The 17,786-nt window shown below is 41.1% G+C and overlaps 1 protein-coding gene across 2 annotated transcripts in view; it reads right to left on the reverse strand.

The window, feature by feature from the left end:
* The window catches only part of Tmem245 (transmembrane protein 245), a 67,383-nt gene that overhangs the window by 13,529 nt on the left and 36,068 nt on the right, over window positions 1-17,786 (reverse strand). The window contains exons 10-14 of one of the 2 annotated variants that reach the window (XM_028779936.1): window positions 13,412-13,510; window positions 11,476-11,607; window positions 10,678-10,713; window positions 6,613-6,735; window positions 6,333-6,478 (exon numbers count right to left, since the gene is read on the reverse strand). In XM_028779936.1, the coding sequence (XP_028635769.1) occupies window positions 6,333-6,478; window positions 6,613-6,735; window positions 10,678-10,713; window positions 11,476-11,607; window positions 13,412-13,510 (536 nt within the window). The remainder of the gene's footprint in view (window positions 1-6,332; window positions 6,479-6,612; window positions 6,736-10,677; window positions 10,714-11,475; window positions 11,608-13,411; window positions 13,511-17,786) is intronic. The other variant, XM_028779937.1, reaches the window with a different exon arrangement.

Consider the following 17,786-nt stretch of genomic DNA (forward strand, 5'->3'; position numbering starts at 1 on the left):
GTTACTACAACAACTTTTAGCTAAATGGTGGACCCTGAGTATCTATCTCCACTACACATTGTTCATGGTTACCAAGTATATTCATGCAACCCACTGAGGGAAGACGACGATCTACTGCCTGGACTGCATTGCTCATGACCTAGCATATGAGCATCAGCAAAATGCAGAGCAGCACCTTCTAAAAATGTACTAGAAGAGAGGATGTTTTAATGCCCTCACATCTCCTCATCATCATCCAGAAAGATCCCAGCCCTGCTCATATCATTATATTAGGACTTCTGATCTCTCAAGCTAGAAAAAGTGTCTTTTAAAGTACTGAGTTCATGATACTTTGGCATACTACCAACAGGAAGCTAATACAACTCTATTATTTAAATTGTAAAGTATGGGTTATATGAACAAGATCCTGTAATGGTGAACTTACATTCACTCATCTCCCAGATTCAGAAACTGAGAGCTGGGCATATGGCTCAGGGATAGAACACTCACCTAGCACATGAGGCCCTGGGTTCAATCACAGTCATAGTGCATGTATAATTAAACCACTACAGTACCCGCCAATGACCAGACCACAGTCCAGAAAGCAAAATGCACAGACCTGAACTCCACATGGACACTTACTGTATGATAAAGCACGTTTCATAAAACACAAGGGAAGAGAACTTGTGAAGAGCATGTGAAGGCAACAAACACACACACAATGCATTGCCTAACCATACCTATATAGCATCTGTGCTCTGTGATGTCACAGTACCAACAGGCATTTCCTTCTAAACTGCTCACCATGAGCAAACAACCCCTGTAAAGGTGGAAACAAAGTCTGCATTATGGTCACTACCCTAATAGTCATGTGCTACCCAGTTTCCTTTCAAATGTGACAACTTTCACTTGAGGGAAGAGCTATTATTTTTGCTCAACTTTCTGGGACTATTTTATCCCTCGTGTCATTTTTCAGACAGTATGGAAATTAGTTTGTTGTGTCTCTAGGATTTTCTAACACTCAGCAATTGATAAATTCCGAATATACTGGAAGCTCTTCTCCCCTCTCCTGACAGTTCATCTACCGAAGGAAAAAGTAACTTGCAATAGCCACTGAGGTGCCCTTTCTAACAAGACCACTTCTCTCCCTCAGACTTTCAATCACTACAGACTTAACAGATAACCCCCACCCACCCACCCACCCACCCACCCACACACACACACACACAAGACACTACAGCCCAGGCTCCTCTATCTACCTTGCTCCTCAAAAACAGGATATAGTGTTCCAATTCAGCCATGTTCCATGTATACACACATCGCTGTAGAATAAAAGTTGTGCACAGTGAGCCTTTCCTCAGCACCTTTCCCCTAGTGACCTAGAATCTCTGTAGTGAGTGCCACTAAAGGAGTGTGCTTCAAGCCTCACTCACACAACCATGTATCCTCTGTAAACCCTCTCCCACTCCTGATCAGTGGGGACTCATCATTTTTCTAAACTGAAGAAGAAACAAACAAGGCAGCCTCAATCCCTCAACTTGCTTTGGATGAAGTGAAAGCAGAAGCAAGTTGTAAAATGAGAAGAACAAGCCACACCTCAGAAAGGCTGTGCACTTAGAGGACACAGCACCACAAGCCAGACAAGTCTCAGGAGGAAAAGAAATAAAAAATGAGTCAAGTCCAAAACCAAACCCCACCAACCTCACATTTCTGTACATTACTTCCACCCTTCCTCTCTAAAGATCAAACCAGGATGAGCACCAGACTATCCTTAGCCCAGGAGACAATGGCTACCATCAACAGTGAAGGAACATGAGCAGCAACAGTGTGTAGCACTCTGACTAGGGATGGTGCCAGCTCCTTGATCACAGGTGTATCACTGTTCCTTCAAATTCATATACTGTGCAGAAATTCTAGTTCAACAAATTGAAGGTTTGAGTCAATCTTGAATGTAACAATCTATCAGACTCCATTTTCCAACAACTCAGATGATCACTAATGTATTTCTAGCAAAATATATACAATTATATTTAAGAGGTAATGCTATTGCACACTTAATAAGCTACAGGATAAACTTACACTTTAGAGGCAAGAGGGAAAAAAAAGACATCCTATGTCTTGCTTTATTGTAGTATCTATTCTAGGACAACAGTCTGGAAGCAAATGCCTAGTTTCTTCTAGTATCACTTGTACACCTAACCTCTCTTCCATCACATCTCCTTTACCCCTCTCCTGGTTCACCTGCCTCAGCTGCACAGTCAATGCACAGAAATCCGGCAACAACAGGCTTCTAGTGTAAGAGACAAGGTCACGGCTGTGCACTCACACCCAATGCTGCTAAGCAGTACAGAGAAGCAGAGCTTATACAGGGAATAGCTGATACTCAGACAGAAGCATCCAACTCTGGAGAGCACCTGAGTGATACCTTCTTCCACTCTGGCAGGAGTGACATACATTCATTCAGCACTTTTATATCACTAATACTTATTAATATACATTCTGTGTCCTTAACAATGCTTAGTGATCATAAATGATAAATGCTTAGAAAAGGGTTTCAAGTATAGATAATAGTAAACATCTTTACCAAAAACTTTTAAGTTTAATAAAACAAATGTAGCAAGTATCACAATGAAAAACTACATATAAGACAAAGTTTAAGGCTATTTTCCTTAAAACATAATAAAATAAAGATTCAAGTATATTACACTAATCTTTAATCACTCAGTTAAAAGGCATTATTTCCTCCAGTTAATTTCCCAAAGTATGCATAAGATATTCTATCTCTTTATTACAATGGTAGGACATCTCAAACAAATAAAAATAATATCCTACATTCTTGGGGGTTAAATTAACCTTAAACTCTCTATGTAGTTCAAACTGGCCTAGAACTTATAGCAATCTTCCTGCCTCAGCCTCCCAAGTGCTAGGATTATCGACATATGCTACTACATCCAGCTCAAGAACACTTTAAAAAAACAAAAAAAACAAAAACAAACTTTATGCTGGGTGGTGGTGGCACATGGCTTTAGCCTCAGCAATTGGGAAGCAGAGACAGGTGAGTCTCTGTGAGTTCAAGGTCAGCCTGGTGTAGGCATGTTTTTGTGTAATATGTAAAGATTATCCTTGTATCTTAGGGTTTCCAATGCTATGAAGAGACATCATGACCAATGCAACACTTATAAAGGAAAATATTTAATTGGTGCTGGCTTATAGGTTCAGAGGTTCAGTCCATTATCATCGTGGTGGGAAGCATGGTAGTGTCCAAGCAGTCAAAGCATTGGAGTTATTCTACATCTTATTCCAAAGGCAAACAAGAGAAGACTCTCTCCCATGTGGCTAGGAGGAGGATCTCAAAGCCCACCCCCACAGTGATGTACTTCCTCCAACAAGACCACACCTACTCCAACAAGACCACACCTCCTAACAGAGGCACTCACTGGGCCAAGCATATTCAAATCACACCTTGTGTTATTAAAATGCTGTCTCTCTGCCCTCGTCTTGTTTCAATACAGAGACAGCAATGAAATGCTTGGGTCAGTAATCTACTGTTTCACGTTTGTGTAAACAATTCTTACTATTTTCTTCCTTGTAAATAAATGCTGATCACCTAATGGCTGGGAATAAAACAATATGGAGGGATTTCTGCTAGCCTTGAGACACACACACACATACACACTCAGACACGATAGGGGGTATATTCGGAGAAGGAAGAAAGTTCTTGAGAGTTCAACAGAAACATGGAAAGCATAATTTCAAGTATTGTGATTCTTAGCTGGAGGTAGCCAGATATTGAGGTGAAGCTTAAAAATAAATTTTGGTGTCTCTGTGTTATTATTTGGAACTAGCTAGGATAAAGAGATTTAGCTGCTGTATTAATTTACTATTTAAATTTATATTAAAAATAGCATTTACAGCCTTCTCTACAGAGGGAGTTCAAGGACAAGACCAGCCAGGGCTACACAGAGAAACCATGTTTCCATAGATAGATAGATAGATAGATAGATAGATAGATAGATAGATAGATGATAGACAGATAGATAGATGATAGACAGATCTTTATATTCATTATTGTACATTTTACTTTAAACAAGTATTACTTACACCTTTAAATCTCTAAGAATTTTGTTTAGTCAACAATTCAAATTTGAAATTGAAAACATTAATTTACTTAAGCAAACCTAACTTTTTAAAAATAAGTACAGCACTTTTATTTTCTTCAGAATTGGGGTGAAGAAGTAGAACATGTCGATTCTCTGAACCAAATCTTACATAGCATACATTCTCACATGTAACTCAGCACCAGTTCTACCCTCCAGCATGGAAAAGCTGTAATCCCAGCAAGCAAGAGCCAAACCCGTGTGCATGCACTCATGTGAAAATATCACACACACTAAATTGCATTGAGGCCGTGACAACATGCAACTTAGTAATGTGCAATATCTCCACCAGAGCAAGCAGAATGGGAGCCTCAGGGAGAAGGGTGTGATGTGTGCATTCAGGAGGCAGCATGCTGCTAAGGAAGGACAATGGGTGGGGATCCAGGATGCATGCCACTAACTCAAAATCCTGAGATGAAATGAAAACTCAATGACACGTGTACTCCCATTTAGAACAACATGTACTTAGAATTAAAATAAGGTTCAAAATTTCAAGGCCACTGTGATCACAAAGGAAACCCACAGCTCAGAGGCAAATCTTCAGGGCACACACAGCAGGTTGGTTGGTGGGGAGATAGGGGTAGGGAGGGTTCAGAAGTTATCTTGTATAAAAGCACCTTGATGTCAGTCAGAGTTTCTCCCTCTAGAAAGCATAGTAGGGACATTCCAGAACTGTAATCACAGGTGAGGCTTGTATGAGAAAGGGGTTCTGGTGGAAAGCTGGAGCACTGCTGGCCTTTAAAGGATCTTCCCAGGCAATGCACCTGTCATCTCGTACAGCGAGGCCTCAGCCAGACTGACAGGAGGATGGCTGCCAGCCTCTCCAAGGCTACTTTTATGCTATTGGGAAGAGAGGGGTTTTATGTTTTGTTTTCTTTTCCTTTTCTTTCTAGAGGAACCATAATTACAAAACTTTTTAAAAAGCATGTAAAAGATAACTTATTGTTGCAACTTTCATCATTTTATTTATCCAGTAAGAATGCCAGAGGTTAAATAGACTTGGAAGGGATGTTAAAATAATTTCTCAACAACAATCACTTGGAAAGTTGCTGTGTTAGATAATACACACCTAACCTGGAATCTTTATATGATGGCTCCACACACGTAAGAAAAAATTTTCAAAATGCCAAATGATACCCAATTCAATCAAAGGGGGTAAGTATTAATAAAGACCTTCCTCAAGCTTCCTGAGGAGGAATGGGGAGAAGAGCTGATGGTATTTCACACTATATATACCTGCGACAATTGTTGGGTCAGTTCAAGGGATCAGTAGATGACTAGTTCCAAACAATGATACTTTTACAAGTATGTGAAAACAGAAATGCCAAAGATTCCACTATGTAACTGGGTTTAAGACCACTTAGCTAACCACTTCATGTCACTGAGCATTTTCTCAGAATACAGCAGTCTTCATAATTGTTTGCCTACTCCTAGAAAAGAGTGGTCTAATGGGTGCCACAACTATTTACTCTGAATAGTTACGTATCCACAAAAATAAGACTATAGCATCCTCTTACTATGCAATGAGACACGGGACAAGGAAGGCACTGAGGGGCCCACGTTGCAAACGGCAAACCCTTCCAGAAAGAGCAAAAAAGAGTCAAGAAACCTGAGGGATGTACAAGTGGAAGAATCTCAGTCAGAAATTAAGTTTGCAATACATGAACTCAAGAGGCATGCTTCTTGGAAAATTTTGACCAGATACAATGAACAGACTTGAAGATAACTATTGTATTTCCAATAACACTGTACTTCCAATATCTTATCCTGCAGAGGACGGCTTGAACATTAACAAGAGAGAAGAAACAGGAAGGTCATCTACCCCTAGCCCTGGAACCAGAGATCCAGGCTGGAGCTCCTGAAACCAGAGAAGGTCCCTGAGGAGATAAAGAAAATGTGGTGAAAGGGGGAGTTCTCCTGAGCAAATGCCAAGGTGATGGAAACCCAACTAAAAGCCAATCTCTAAACACATATCATGTCTTTGTAAATCACAGTGGCAGAGCAGAGTGGCAAACTCCTGGGAACTTTTCCTCAAAGCATGTGCTCTGCTTCTAGGACCTTCTTAAAGTAAGATAAAGGTCTTGAAAACACCGACATCCTTTACTAGGTTCAACACTGAGTGTTTCTATGAACTACAAGGAAGGTAACTGGGATGCCACAGGAAGCTAATAAGAACAGCATAGCCCTTGTCCCTACCTGATAGCCTCTTCCACAGACTGGCCAATAATGTTAGAAGAAGGGCCTGGCTGAGAGAGTGGTGTCAGGCTTATCACCCACTTCACTGGCTTGTAGTACTCATCACTGGAACTTAACAGATAAAACAGTGTGGTCAGGAAAATTATCTGTAAAACAAAGGACAGGATTTCCTAAAAATCACATTTATGAACCTATAGAAGATATACATGTACAAAAACAGAGCCCAGGAAATGCTGTAATATATAAAGAAATACAATGTGAGCTCTCTAAATGTACATACCAGAGAAAGTACGAAGTTGAGAAGGGCAGTGCCACTGTAGAAGAGGATGGTCAGCAGGGTGGTAACTGTGGTAAACAGCAGGCTCACATTCCGGCTCATAACAATCCACAGAGACTCCAGGATCTGATGGAGGGACAGCTGGGATCAACACTAATCCTCATAAAGAGGGCAGCTATAGCCACACAGTGTCCTTTTAGGGCACTATCTTAGTAGCCATAGTGGAAAAGGTAAAAACTGTTGCCTACTTTAAAAGCAGAAAAAACATCCAGAAACAAAAGGAAATGGCTAAGAAGTTCTAATGACTCCACTAAAAATAACATTTAAAATAGTACAGCAACTATCATAGACCTTTCATTCTATTACGTTGGCTTTATTTGGTTAGTTTGGTTTCTCAAAACAGAGTCTCTCTGTGTAGCAGCCCTGGTTATCCTGGAACTCCCTTTATAGACCAGGCTGGCCTCGAACTTACAGAGATCTACTTGCCTCTGCCTCCCATTAATTCCCTTTAATGCTGGGACTAAAGGTGTGCACAACCATGCCCAGCTTCTATTATGCTGTTTTTAAAACACAGAATTTTTATATATTCTGTGAATTTTAACTATAAAAACAGAATATATATATATGTATGTCTACCAAAGAATATGTGAGCACATACTCTGGGGATCTATTTATTTTGGAGGGCTATAAGTATAGGTCACTCATTAGATTAGCCAACTATCCTCTACCCTTACCATCTCTAACTCAGATTCAACTACAAATATAATGCATTATTCCAAAGTCTTGAAATCACAATAAAAATAATGAAGAGGCAAGGATCAATGACAGAGCTTTTCCCAGGACAGACTAAGACTACTCACTCAGTTGATCTATCACCTACAAACTCATGAGAAGCAGTTATTAAGATGGTTTTGCACACTGTAAAATATGAACAAAGGAAGATGTCGATGTCTTCTCATGTCTCAATTTTCATTTCTTCATCAACTAAAACTCCGTATAAAGTCTACTCTGTTCTTCCCAAGTGGGTGTCCTCCTAATGTAAACATGAAGCAAATCCTGTCCCAGCAACTGAATATTCCTATGAACAACGGAAGCAATGTGGACAGTTTTATAGAGCTCAGTCACAGAGGCTGCTGCAGCTAGGACCAGAACCCTGACATCTGCAGAGCTCAGTCACAGAGGCTGCTGCAGCTAGGACCAGAACCCTGACATCTGCAGTTCTCTTTGGTGCCTTTCTAAGACAGTAGCTCTGGTCCAGTCACATGCTCATGTTATGACATGCAGTCTATGCAAGGGCTGGCCATTCCTTTTCCACCTCAAGTGCACCATTTATAAGGGACATTCTATTGCCTTCAGAATGTCTTGCAAATCTCAGCTTAGTCTTTATAAGAGAATTCAACAGGCGGGCTTCATTTACAAAAACTCCTTACAAAAAAATCTTGAAAATGCTTCACTATGCCTACAAAAATATGCACGATTAACTGTTTGACCTTGTGGGATAAAGAATGAATGAACAAAGCCACTGATTCTAAGAGACAATGTCTGTATTTGTAATTTGGCAAGCATACTTTTGGGGCCTCAGACACTCTGGAATTTTTAATAAAAAATTTACATAGTTTCTGAGTCACAGAAATAGAAAACACCCTCCTGAAACCCTTAAGAAATTACCAGAATACAGTAATTGTAGACGGGAAGTCTCCAACAACAACCAAGTAACTCTTTTTACTTGAAAAGAGATCAACTAGAAACAACAGAGAGGATAGTTCTGAAATGTTAACTCAATCATCAGAGTAGAGTTTTAGTTTAATCACCAGGCTTAGAAAGAAGGGCATCAGTAAAGGCAGTATCAGTAAGAAAGCCCAGGAAACTCAAAAATGCAACAGATTTGTAGAGGTAAAAATGTATCCCAACTCAAAACTGGCAAGCATGAACCAGGGGCTGGCATTAATTTAATCAACAGTGGCAACATAACCAAAAAGATGCCTCGAACAGAGTCCCTGGCCATGAAATGTAAGCCCAGAGGAGACTCACAAGCAGTTAAGCAACTTGGTCACAGAAAGCAGTTAGAACGAACAAGCAGCCTCGGCATCCTCCTGCTTTTCTGCTTCCCTTCCCAGTCCACTACCATCCAGTCACCCATCGTCACTCACTTGGCTTCTCGGGTACTTCTGAGAGTCATTCTATAGAACCCGAGAAGCACAAAAACACAACACTGCAGGAATACAGGGGTCAAAATACAAATACACCTCTCTCCTACAAAGATGGAATTACCTCCCTGTCAGACTAGAAGCCTAGAAACGCTGGCTATAAGCTCCACAGGCCCTTTCTGGTTCATTTTCCTGATCTAGTCTTATAGGAAAGGAATTGCACAAAGAGGTCTCAGTATACCACTTCAGCTCTGCCACTGTTCTTTTAAGTACAAAAATAACAAAGAGAAGCTATAATGTGCCTCTTTGTATTAGTTTAGTTGACAATCTAACACCAGGCTATATTCTAAAGTAGTAATAAAGAATGTAAAGTCTAGTCAGGGAACGTGAAGAAATGGCACAGCAGTTAAGAGCATTGGCTGCTCTTACACAGGAGCCAGAGTCCATTCACAGCATCCACATTGTGTGGCTCATAAACATCTGTAACCACAGTTCCAAAGGATCTAATGCCCTCTTCTGGCCACTGCAGGCACTGCATACATGCATGCAGGGAAACAATCGTAAGAACAACAACAAAAAAAAATCTTTAAAACTATATTCGGTCAGAAAGACTGAACATCAATACTGAAAAAGGTAAAATATACTCAAGCAGCAAATGAGGGTGAGGAATCTGAGTGTAGGAAAAGCTCCATGCCTCCTGAACCACCCTGGGGAGAGCTGAGGAACCAGCCAAAAGATCAGCAAAAACCAAAGCTGGAGGACAGAGCAAAACTTTGCTCCTAGCACTCGCTCGGGAGGCGCCGTCTCCAGGAACGGGAAGTCAGCCAGGCCTACAAAGAAGACCATGCCTCACAAAGTCAGAACAAGAGGCAAAAAAAGCAAAGAAAAAAACAATGACAGAAAAATGTGAAACAAAGAGATCCAGAGCTCCCCTGAGGAGGAAACATGTTCTAGAAGATAATGCATGCTCTATAAGAACCCAGTTCCTCAAGCAAACAAACAAAAAAGAAAACTGAGTGTTAACTGCTTTTAATACATCGAGTCTGTTACTAAAACAAGAACAATTTTATTGGTTCTCTAAGGAACTTGAGGAGTGTTAAATTAGAAAATATTTACAAAACATCTAGCATGACATAAACTAGGCATTTGTGTGTGTGGACATACATGTGTGGGACACATATGCCCGTGTAGGCATGAGAACAGAGGCCAAGAGGTCGAGATCAGATGTCTTCCTCATTCACTCCCTACGTCAGTTTTTAAGACAAGGCTTCTTACTGCACCTGGAGTGCATCCATCAGATGGACTGGCTGTCCAACAGGGCCAGATGAGCTGCCTGTCTCTGCATCCCACCCTACATCTGCTCAGCACTGGGGTGTATGCCACCATCTCTGATTTTTTACATGTGTTGAGAGTCTGAATTCAGGTCCTCATGATTGTACAGCAAAGACTTTTTCAACTAAGCCAATTCCTCAGCCCCAGAAAACAGTATTTTTAACACATTAAAGTGTGTTCATGTTATGAAAATTTTTTTAGTGACTAGATAAACATGCACATTAAAATCCATGAGAACCACAGGGTTAATGAAAGCAGAGGGAAGGGATTATCAAAACAAATAGTTGGGTACACTGTCAAGTGCCTGTGATATAAAGTGCTTGGGAGACTAAGGCAGGAGGATTGCTTGAAGCCACGAGTTCACAGACAGCCTGGGAAACATAGTGAGCCCCTATTAATTAAGTAAGCTGTTAATTAGAACATAAAAAATGAAAAACATCACTTCAGATTTCATTTCAGATTGTGGCAGCACCTCAGCTGAGAGGAAAGGAAGCCCATGAGTGAGGGAGGTGGGTGAGGGAGAGAGAGGTGAGAAACCCAACAGAGTGTCAGAGACCACTGAGGACTTGGAAGAATGTCACAGCTTTACCTTCATCTTCCATATTTGGAAGCCAAAAGATAATATCTAAAATGGCAAAACAAGAAAGAGCATGATAAACATCACTTTGGCAATCCAGAGGCAGACACAGAGAAAGCTGTCCAGCAGCAGACAGCCAGTCCTGAGCCTCACACGGTGGCTTTCAACTATGCTCCTGAGCGGATTGCTCCGCTCAGCTTAAATTCCTTAAAACTCAGTACTGTGAGTCTCAACTCATGTTAACTTGATGAGAATCTCATGAGAATCTCATGTTTATTCACAAGAAAAATCTTCTCTGTGAAGTCACATGCCAAGACATCTGACAAAGTGGCTCTGAGGAATGAAGGTGGTGATTAAGGGTCAATAGTGGGTGGGGTAAGGATGCAGGGCAGATGGAGTGAGTGGGAAGCCAGCCTTTACACTTGTTCCTCTAATGTAACTCTACCCCTATTTCCACATAGCAAGGGCTTTACCAACCAGAAAGTCTGGTCTGTCAATACTGTCCAGCTTAGGGCACTCTGGTGACCCTGAGGGATAAGGACACCCATATCTAAGACCCTGAGCCCACAGGCTTGCTCATGTGCTTCAGGAATCAGTGTTTCTCAAGTGTTCTCACCCCACCTGGAAAACACCAGGGAAGCCAGACCTCAAGACCCAGCTTCTGGACAGCTTTCTGGTTTAATCAAAGCCTACACATTCCATGGTACTAAGAACAGGGTAGCTGAAGACACTGAGGTAGCAAAAGCTGGGATCCCTTCTGTTCTCGTATCCAAGTTTAGAGATCAACCAACAGTAACCACTACATCTTACCGAAAGAAAAGTCTCGATGTTCTCATGAACGAAGGAGGCAATATCTTGCCAGTCCAAAATATCTCCCAGCCAGCTGTTCTGACGATTCACATGCATCTTGTGCCCTTTGTGCCTTCCAGAGTGTGTCACGTTCTATGGAACAAGGCCAGTGACATGTGAGACTCTCATTTTAACAAGTTCAAAGGATAAATGCCTCTTTTGTTTTACACCTGCTTATAATAATTCAGTAAGTACTCAACTATGAAAATCCTTGCAAATTTAAGATATTAAGGAAGAGTTCCACCTAAAGATTGGTAGCCCAGTATTTCTGCATTCACATTCCAGGTACTGTGACTAGGGTGACACAACTGCTTGCCTCCTAAAGAGTTAGGAACTCACAATACCCCTCTGTGTGCACCGCACCCAGAGAGTGCATGTAAACCTTCCCTTCCTTCAGCATCTCTGCCTTTTCTTCACTTCCTACCTTTCCTCTTTCTCCTTTCCTAATTATCTACACAACGTAATAGTGTAAGAGCAGAGAGAGAAGAGACTAACAAAGAGCCAAGAAGGGCTGTGCGGTCTAATTTGTCTATCTGTCTGTCTGGAGAAAATTTACATGGGCAGGAAGCACTGAATTTGAAAGGGAAATGAACAGACAAGATGAAGTTAAAATTCAGAGGCAAGTTAACATTTTGTGTGCCTGTCTTTTCTTCCCCCGAGGACAGATGCTCATGTCTGCTACATGTGAGAGGGAGAGGAGGCCACCACATTTTCCCGTGGACAGATCTGTCCTCGAGACTCTGGCACTCCCAACAAAAAAATGGGGCTCTAACAGGGTGAGTGACAAGAAAAGCTGCAAGTTTAGAAGATCCAGAGTGAACAGAAAAAACTAATGAGAGCTTTCTAACTGCTTAGTTCCTCACACACCACTGCGAGCTGCAACTCTCAAGTCTTATCCATAAGAGTCAGTATTATCCCCTCAACTCATCTCAGGAAAAGACCACACAATGGACAACATGTCACTAAGCAAGAAACTCAAACTCAGCCACCCTCCTCTGGAATGTTCTCCCTCTCTTCAAGTTAACCCTGGGAAAAAACAGCAGCTCTGCCCCCACTGTTCATATAACATGCTCTCAGCAGCTGACCAGACATGGCATATAGAACCAGTTCAGCAGAATCCACTGTTTCTACACAGTGGAAGTCGTACTTGTACTACCATAAATTCTAAAGTAAGAGTATGCAAGTATGAGCAACACAAAAAGTTGACTGTAAAGGAAAGTTTCTAAAGTTTAGATCTTTTTCTGTCTCTTTAAAAAGAACGATTTTCAATGTCTAGAGTTCACCAGTTCCAAACAATAGGCACTAACCACAAGTGGCTACTGAACACTTAAAATATGGCTCACACTAAATCTGAGCTGTGCTTCTGGGGCAAAACACACTTGATAGAGTTCAAAGACTTAGTTGTATATTGAATTTGAAATGACAGTGGGAACACTGAATTAAATGAAATTTATTACTAAAATTAACCTAATCCATTTTTAGTTATTTAATATTCTTGTCTGTGTTTAGTTATTTAATGCAGCTATTAGAAAAATACCACGTTAGTGGCTTGTAGAAGCTTGGAGTGTAACAGTTCAGAGATAGACTTTGTGCTTATTATCACATGATGCCAGGTTGAATCCCCATCACCATAAACAAACACATGTGGCTTATCCATCTGCATTGCACACAGCTACTGCAGAGCAAAAGATGGAATACAGATACCTCAGAGATTAACGGGTCTACCAAAGAAACTAACCACCAATGGAAGCTGACACTGACCAAAGGCTTGCTTAAGTTCTTGCTGCCGGAAAGTGAAGTGAAACTCCAAACTTAACAAAGTCCTATAGACTCAATCACCCTGTAAAGCAAAATGGTGTGACTAGTTACTATGGAAACTTAACCTAAAAGAACTTACCTTAACAAACCAAGAGTGATACAGTCTGTCCCACAGTTCGAGAACTTGCTTCTCAATCACAGCCGTGTTATTCACCTTATCTCCTAGAATTTTGTGAAGCTAGAAAAAAAATACAGGTACAAATTAATGTTTTAAGTAATTTAGTATGATCAATACATGCTGGTCTTTGTTTTGTTTTCAAATGCCTCCATGTAAATTCCCCCATCTTCTCTCTCATCCTCCCTCCCACTTCTCTTCCTGGGTCTCAGGGTACAAGAGAACAACACAAATGCAAACACACCTAATGACCTACTTGATCTTACCGGCGTGGAAAGCCTTTCCCTGCAAGCCTAGAGCTCATCTATTATGTTTAAGTCTTGCATTACTCCTATTAAGAGTTGCCATAAGACTCTTAAGTAAAATTTAAGACCTTACATACAAGCACAAATCTCTCCCCGAGTCTGCTGAGACAGGCCAGGACTGGCAGGACAGACTTCAGGGAACCTGACACAGAGGAGGTACAACTTACACTCACTGTAGTATCTCATCCTATTTCCTTATTAGAGACATTTTTAAAGATCAGAGGAAAGAGCTCAGTAGGAGATCACTTGCCTAGCATGTGCAGGACCTTGGCTCATAGCACAGGCCAAAAAAAAAAAGGATTTAAGCGAATTTGATTTTTGTGTAAGTATATGGGCAGGCACACGAATACATATGCACAAATGAGTGTGGGAACCAATGGTGGATACCAGATGCCTCTCTCAGTCACTCTTCACTTTTCTTTTTGAGACAGGGAGTTTCAGTTAACCCTGAGCTCACAGACTGGCTGGTCAGCAGCCTGGGGATGCTACTGCCTCTCTCTCTCAACTCTGGAATTGCAACATGACCACACTGGCTTTTTCTTTCCTTTTTTCTTTGAGACAAGATCCTTTCTCATTTGTACTCCAGGCTGGCCTCCAACTCACAGAGACCTACCTGCTCCTCCCTGTACTGGGGTTAAAGGTGTGGGTCCGGCTTCATTTACATAGATGCTGGGGACCAAACTCAGGTCTTCAGGCTTGCATGGCAAACTGGCAAATACTTTACAAACTGAACTATCTCCCTAGTCTCAAAACAATTTTAAAAGACAAGCATTTGTTTGTAGTCCCATTTTCTTAAAATAACTGCTTCCATTTTCCCGTTTCTTCTATAACTTCCTATTTACAGAGATGAAATTAAAATCTGTGTTTTTTGAATTGTAAGCATTTTATCTCTAGTGTCTGTCACCATCTTACATTCAATGGTGTCATGTTCATTTATTAAATTCACTACTTAGTCACTACTCACAGGAGGATATATAAACAGTACCAATTTTTAAGGCAGTCAGCATCTTCACATATAGTTTAAAATTCACATCACCAATGTAAAATGAAGAGCAGTCAAGGTAAGTAATGGAGCACTGTGCACTAGTCAGCAACAATCTAAGGAGTTATGTAATCCTTTTTTTGAGTACTGTAGAGACACCACTTTCCCCAAGGCACTATGAATTAACTGAAAGCCTTAAAGATAATTTAGCAGGCGTTAAACGGGAACCGTTATTTGTTCTTCATTCTTTTAATGATGAAACGCTAATTCTCCAAACTGGCTTATAATATTCATTTAGGTACATCTTTGCCCCCTTGATGTTGGCCTTATAAACACCTGAAGCAGTTATCTCCCATATCTGGTGCAAATATCTATCCTCTTATAAAAGTGGTTTGCTCATAAGCTAAACACAAATTACTCATAGCAAATACAAAAGCCACCTGTCTCTGAAAAGCATTTTACAACTTTAAATGGTTTTTATCTACATTGTGTGATCTTCGTAACCACCCAAGAGTGAAGAGAAAATGGCTTTGTAGGCTGCAGGTATAACTCAATGGAGTTCATGCATTACACCCTAGGCTCAGACCAGTACCTCAAAGGAAGTTTTAAAGTGTCTATGGTCCCTGCGAAGGGTGCAGAACCAGTACTGCACTGTTTAACATAGGGAATGGAAAGCTATCCCAGGAAGCTTAGCATTAAGGAGGCTGAGACAGGAGGATTGTGAGTTCAGGCCAGGCTACTCTATACAATGAGACTGTCTCACAAAATGCCAAGTTCTCGTGACCGATTCCCAAGGAGCACCTCACAGAGGTGCTGAGCACAGACACTCACGCCCCCCTCAGTTACTTGTGTCTTTTAGCACACAGCTGCCAGATAATCACAGGCCTCCTACCACTAACTCTCCACATCAACTTCTGAGATTCCCCAACCAGAAAAGGCTTCACGCTAAGAGACATTATCCAGAGTGGTCAAGAATGCAATGATGCACTACCTTACACTGGCATCTTGCTTTGAACTCTGACTCCCAGTAGAACAATGAATGGTTCTAAAAAAAACCACCATGGTTAAAAATAATATTGCATAATTGGACAACATGTTGTAAAACCCACTACAACCCAGGGTGCTGTCAACCCAGCAGAACACCAGTCATCGACTCAGAACACCATCCTGCTGTGTTACAATATGCACTGCAAGACACAGGAAGACTGGATGGAGTCTGATGTGCTTAGCACCACTCTCAGCAGACTCCCCAAGGCCTAAGGACTGTTTAGAGTCCCCTGCCTCACTGAGCCGCCCTCTGCTGCAGCCATTCTGTCCTCACACTAGCTCTCCTCTCCCTTCAACCACATTTCCTCACTTCCACTCAGAACCTCGGAAGGATTCTGCCCAGGCCATGCTTTCTTTCCCAGACCTTCACCAACCACTTTCTCCTTAGTATTTTGGTAGAAACGCTGCTGCCTTAGAGAATTCTTTGAACATTTAACTAAAGCATCATCCTGGAAATGACTTAGCAGTTAAGAGCACTGCCTGCTCTTCCAGAGATCTTGAGTTCAATTCCCAGCAACCACATGGAGGCTTACAACCATCTGTAATGGGATCTGATGCCCTTCTCTGGCATGTAGGCATACATGCAGACAGAGCACTCATATACATAAATAATTTAAGGAAATAAACATTCTCTTTGTGGGCATAGCAGTTTTGCCTAGCTTCAACCCTTTCTAGACATTAGCTCTTGTAAACCACTTCATGATTCTAAGCTACTTAAGATTTAAAGTTCAGCCGGGTGGTGGTGGCGCATGCCTTTAATCCCAGCACTTGAGAGACAGAGGCAGGCAGATTTCTGAGTTCGAGGCTAGCCTGGTCTACAGAGTGAGTTCCAGGACAGCCCGGGGTATACAGAGAAACCCTGTCTTGAAAAACAAACAAACAAACAAAAAAAAGATTTAAAGTTCATTTAAGTCACACATGTATTATCAATGTAACTACTTTAACTACTGCATTAAGGTATAATTCATACCTTACAAGTCACCCATTTTAGTAGACAAGACAAGTTGTATATATAGTTACAGTTATTTAACCATTACAATTAATTTTCATTGCCCATTAGTACTCACTCATTCTCCACAGTTACCTGTCTCTGGAGTGCACCATTCTATTCTCTGTTTAGAGATTTGCCACTTCTGGGTATCATGTAAATGGAATCATATCATGTATTTTATGAGTGAGCCTTTATTCCTATTACTACTGTGTATGTTGAAGGAGTGCCATCCATGCACATATGTGGATGTCAGACACTAACCTTTGGAGTTGGTTTTCTTCTCCCATCATGTGGGTTCTGGGGCTCAAACCCAGGTCATCAGGCTTGGACAGCAAGTGCTTCACCTACTGAGCCACCTCAGCAGCCAATCACTGCTATTCTTTTTTAACTTGCCATTGTATTTTTAAGGTTAATACATTGTTGTGACATTTATCAATATTTCTTCAAACTTACCACCTTAAAGGTAAACACTCAAAAGCTGTTCTATGACCTCTACACATACACTCGCCCCCCATCTCTACCCTCCATCCCGTTTCACAGAAGCAAACACACATAGTCGTACAATCATATACCACTGACACACACACTTCACACTTGAAATACATTTACCACATCTGGCTCATCTATAGACCAGCTAATGAACACGTGACGGCTAATATATACTAATATATCTTCTACCGTAGAAACAAAAATATTTCATAACTCTTGATCCCAATATCATTTTTTAGATTCTTGAATAAGAGGTTACATAGTTTTTTCTGTAAGTAGTCTGAAATTTATTTTTAAATCTAAGATGCAGTGTTTACCAAAATTCCTTTTATCTTCTTACCTAAAAGGCAAGAATGTCAGAATAAAAAATTCTCCAATAGGCCGGGCGGTGGTGGCGCACGCCTTTAATCTCAGCACTTGGGAGGCAGAGGCAGGCAGATTTCTGAGTTCGAGGCCAGCCTGGTCTACAGAGTGAGTTCCAGGACAGCCAGGGATACACAGAGAAACCCTGTCTCGAAAAACCAA

Source organism: Grammomys surdaster, unplaced genomic scaffold, assembly GCF_004785775.1.
Source record: "Grammomys surdaster isolate TR1022 unplaced genomic scaffold, NIH_TR_1.0 363, whole genome shotgun sequence".
Lineage (NCBI taxonomy): Eukaryota > Metazoa > Chordata > Mammalia > Rodentia > Muridae > Grammomys > Grammomys surdaster.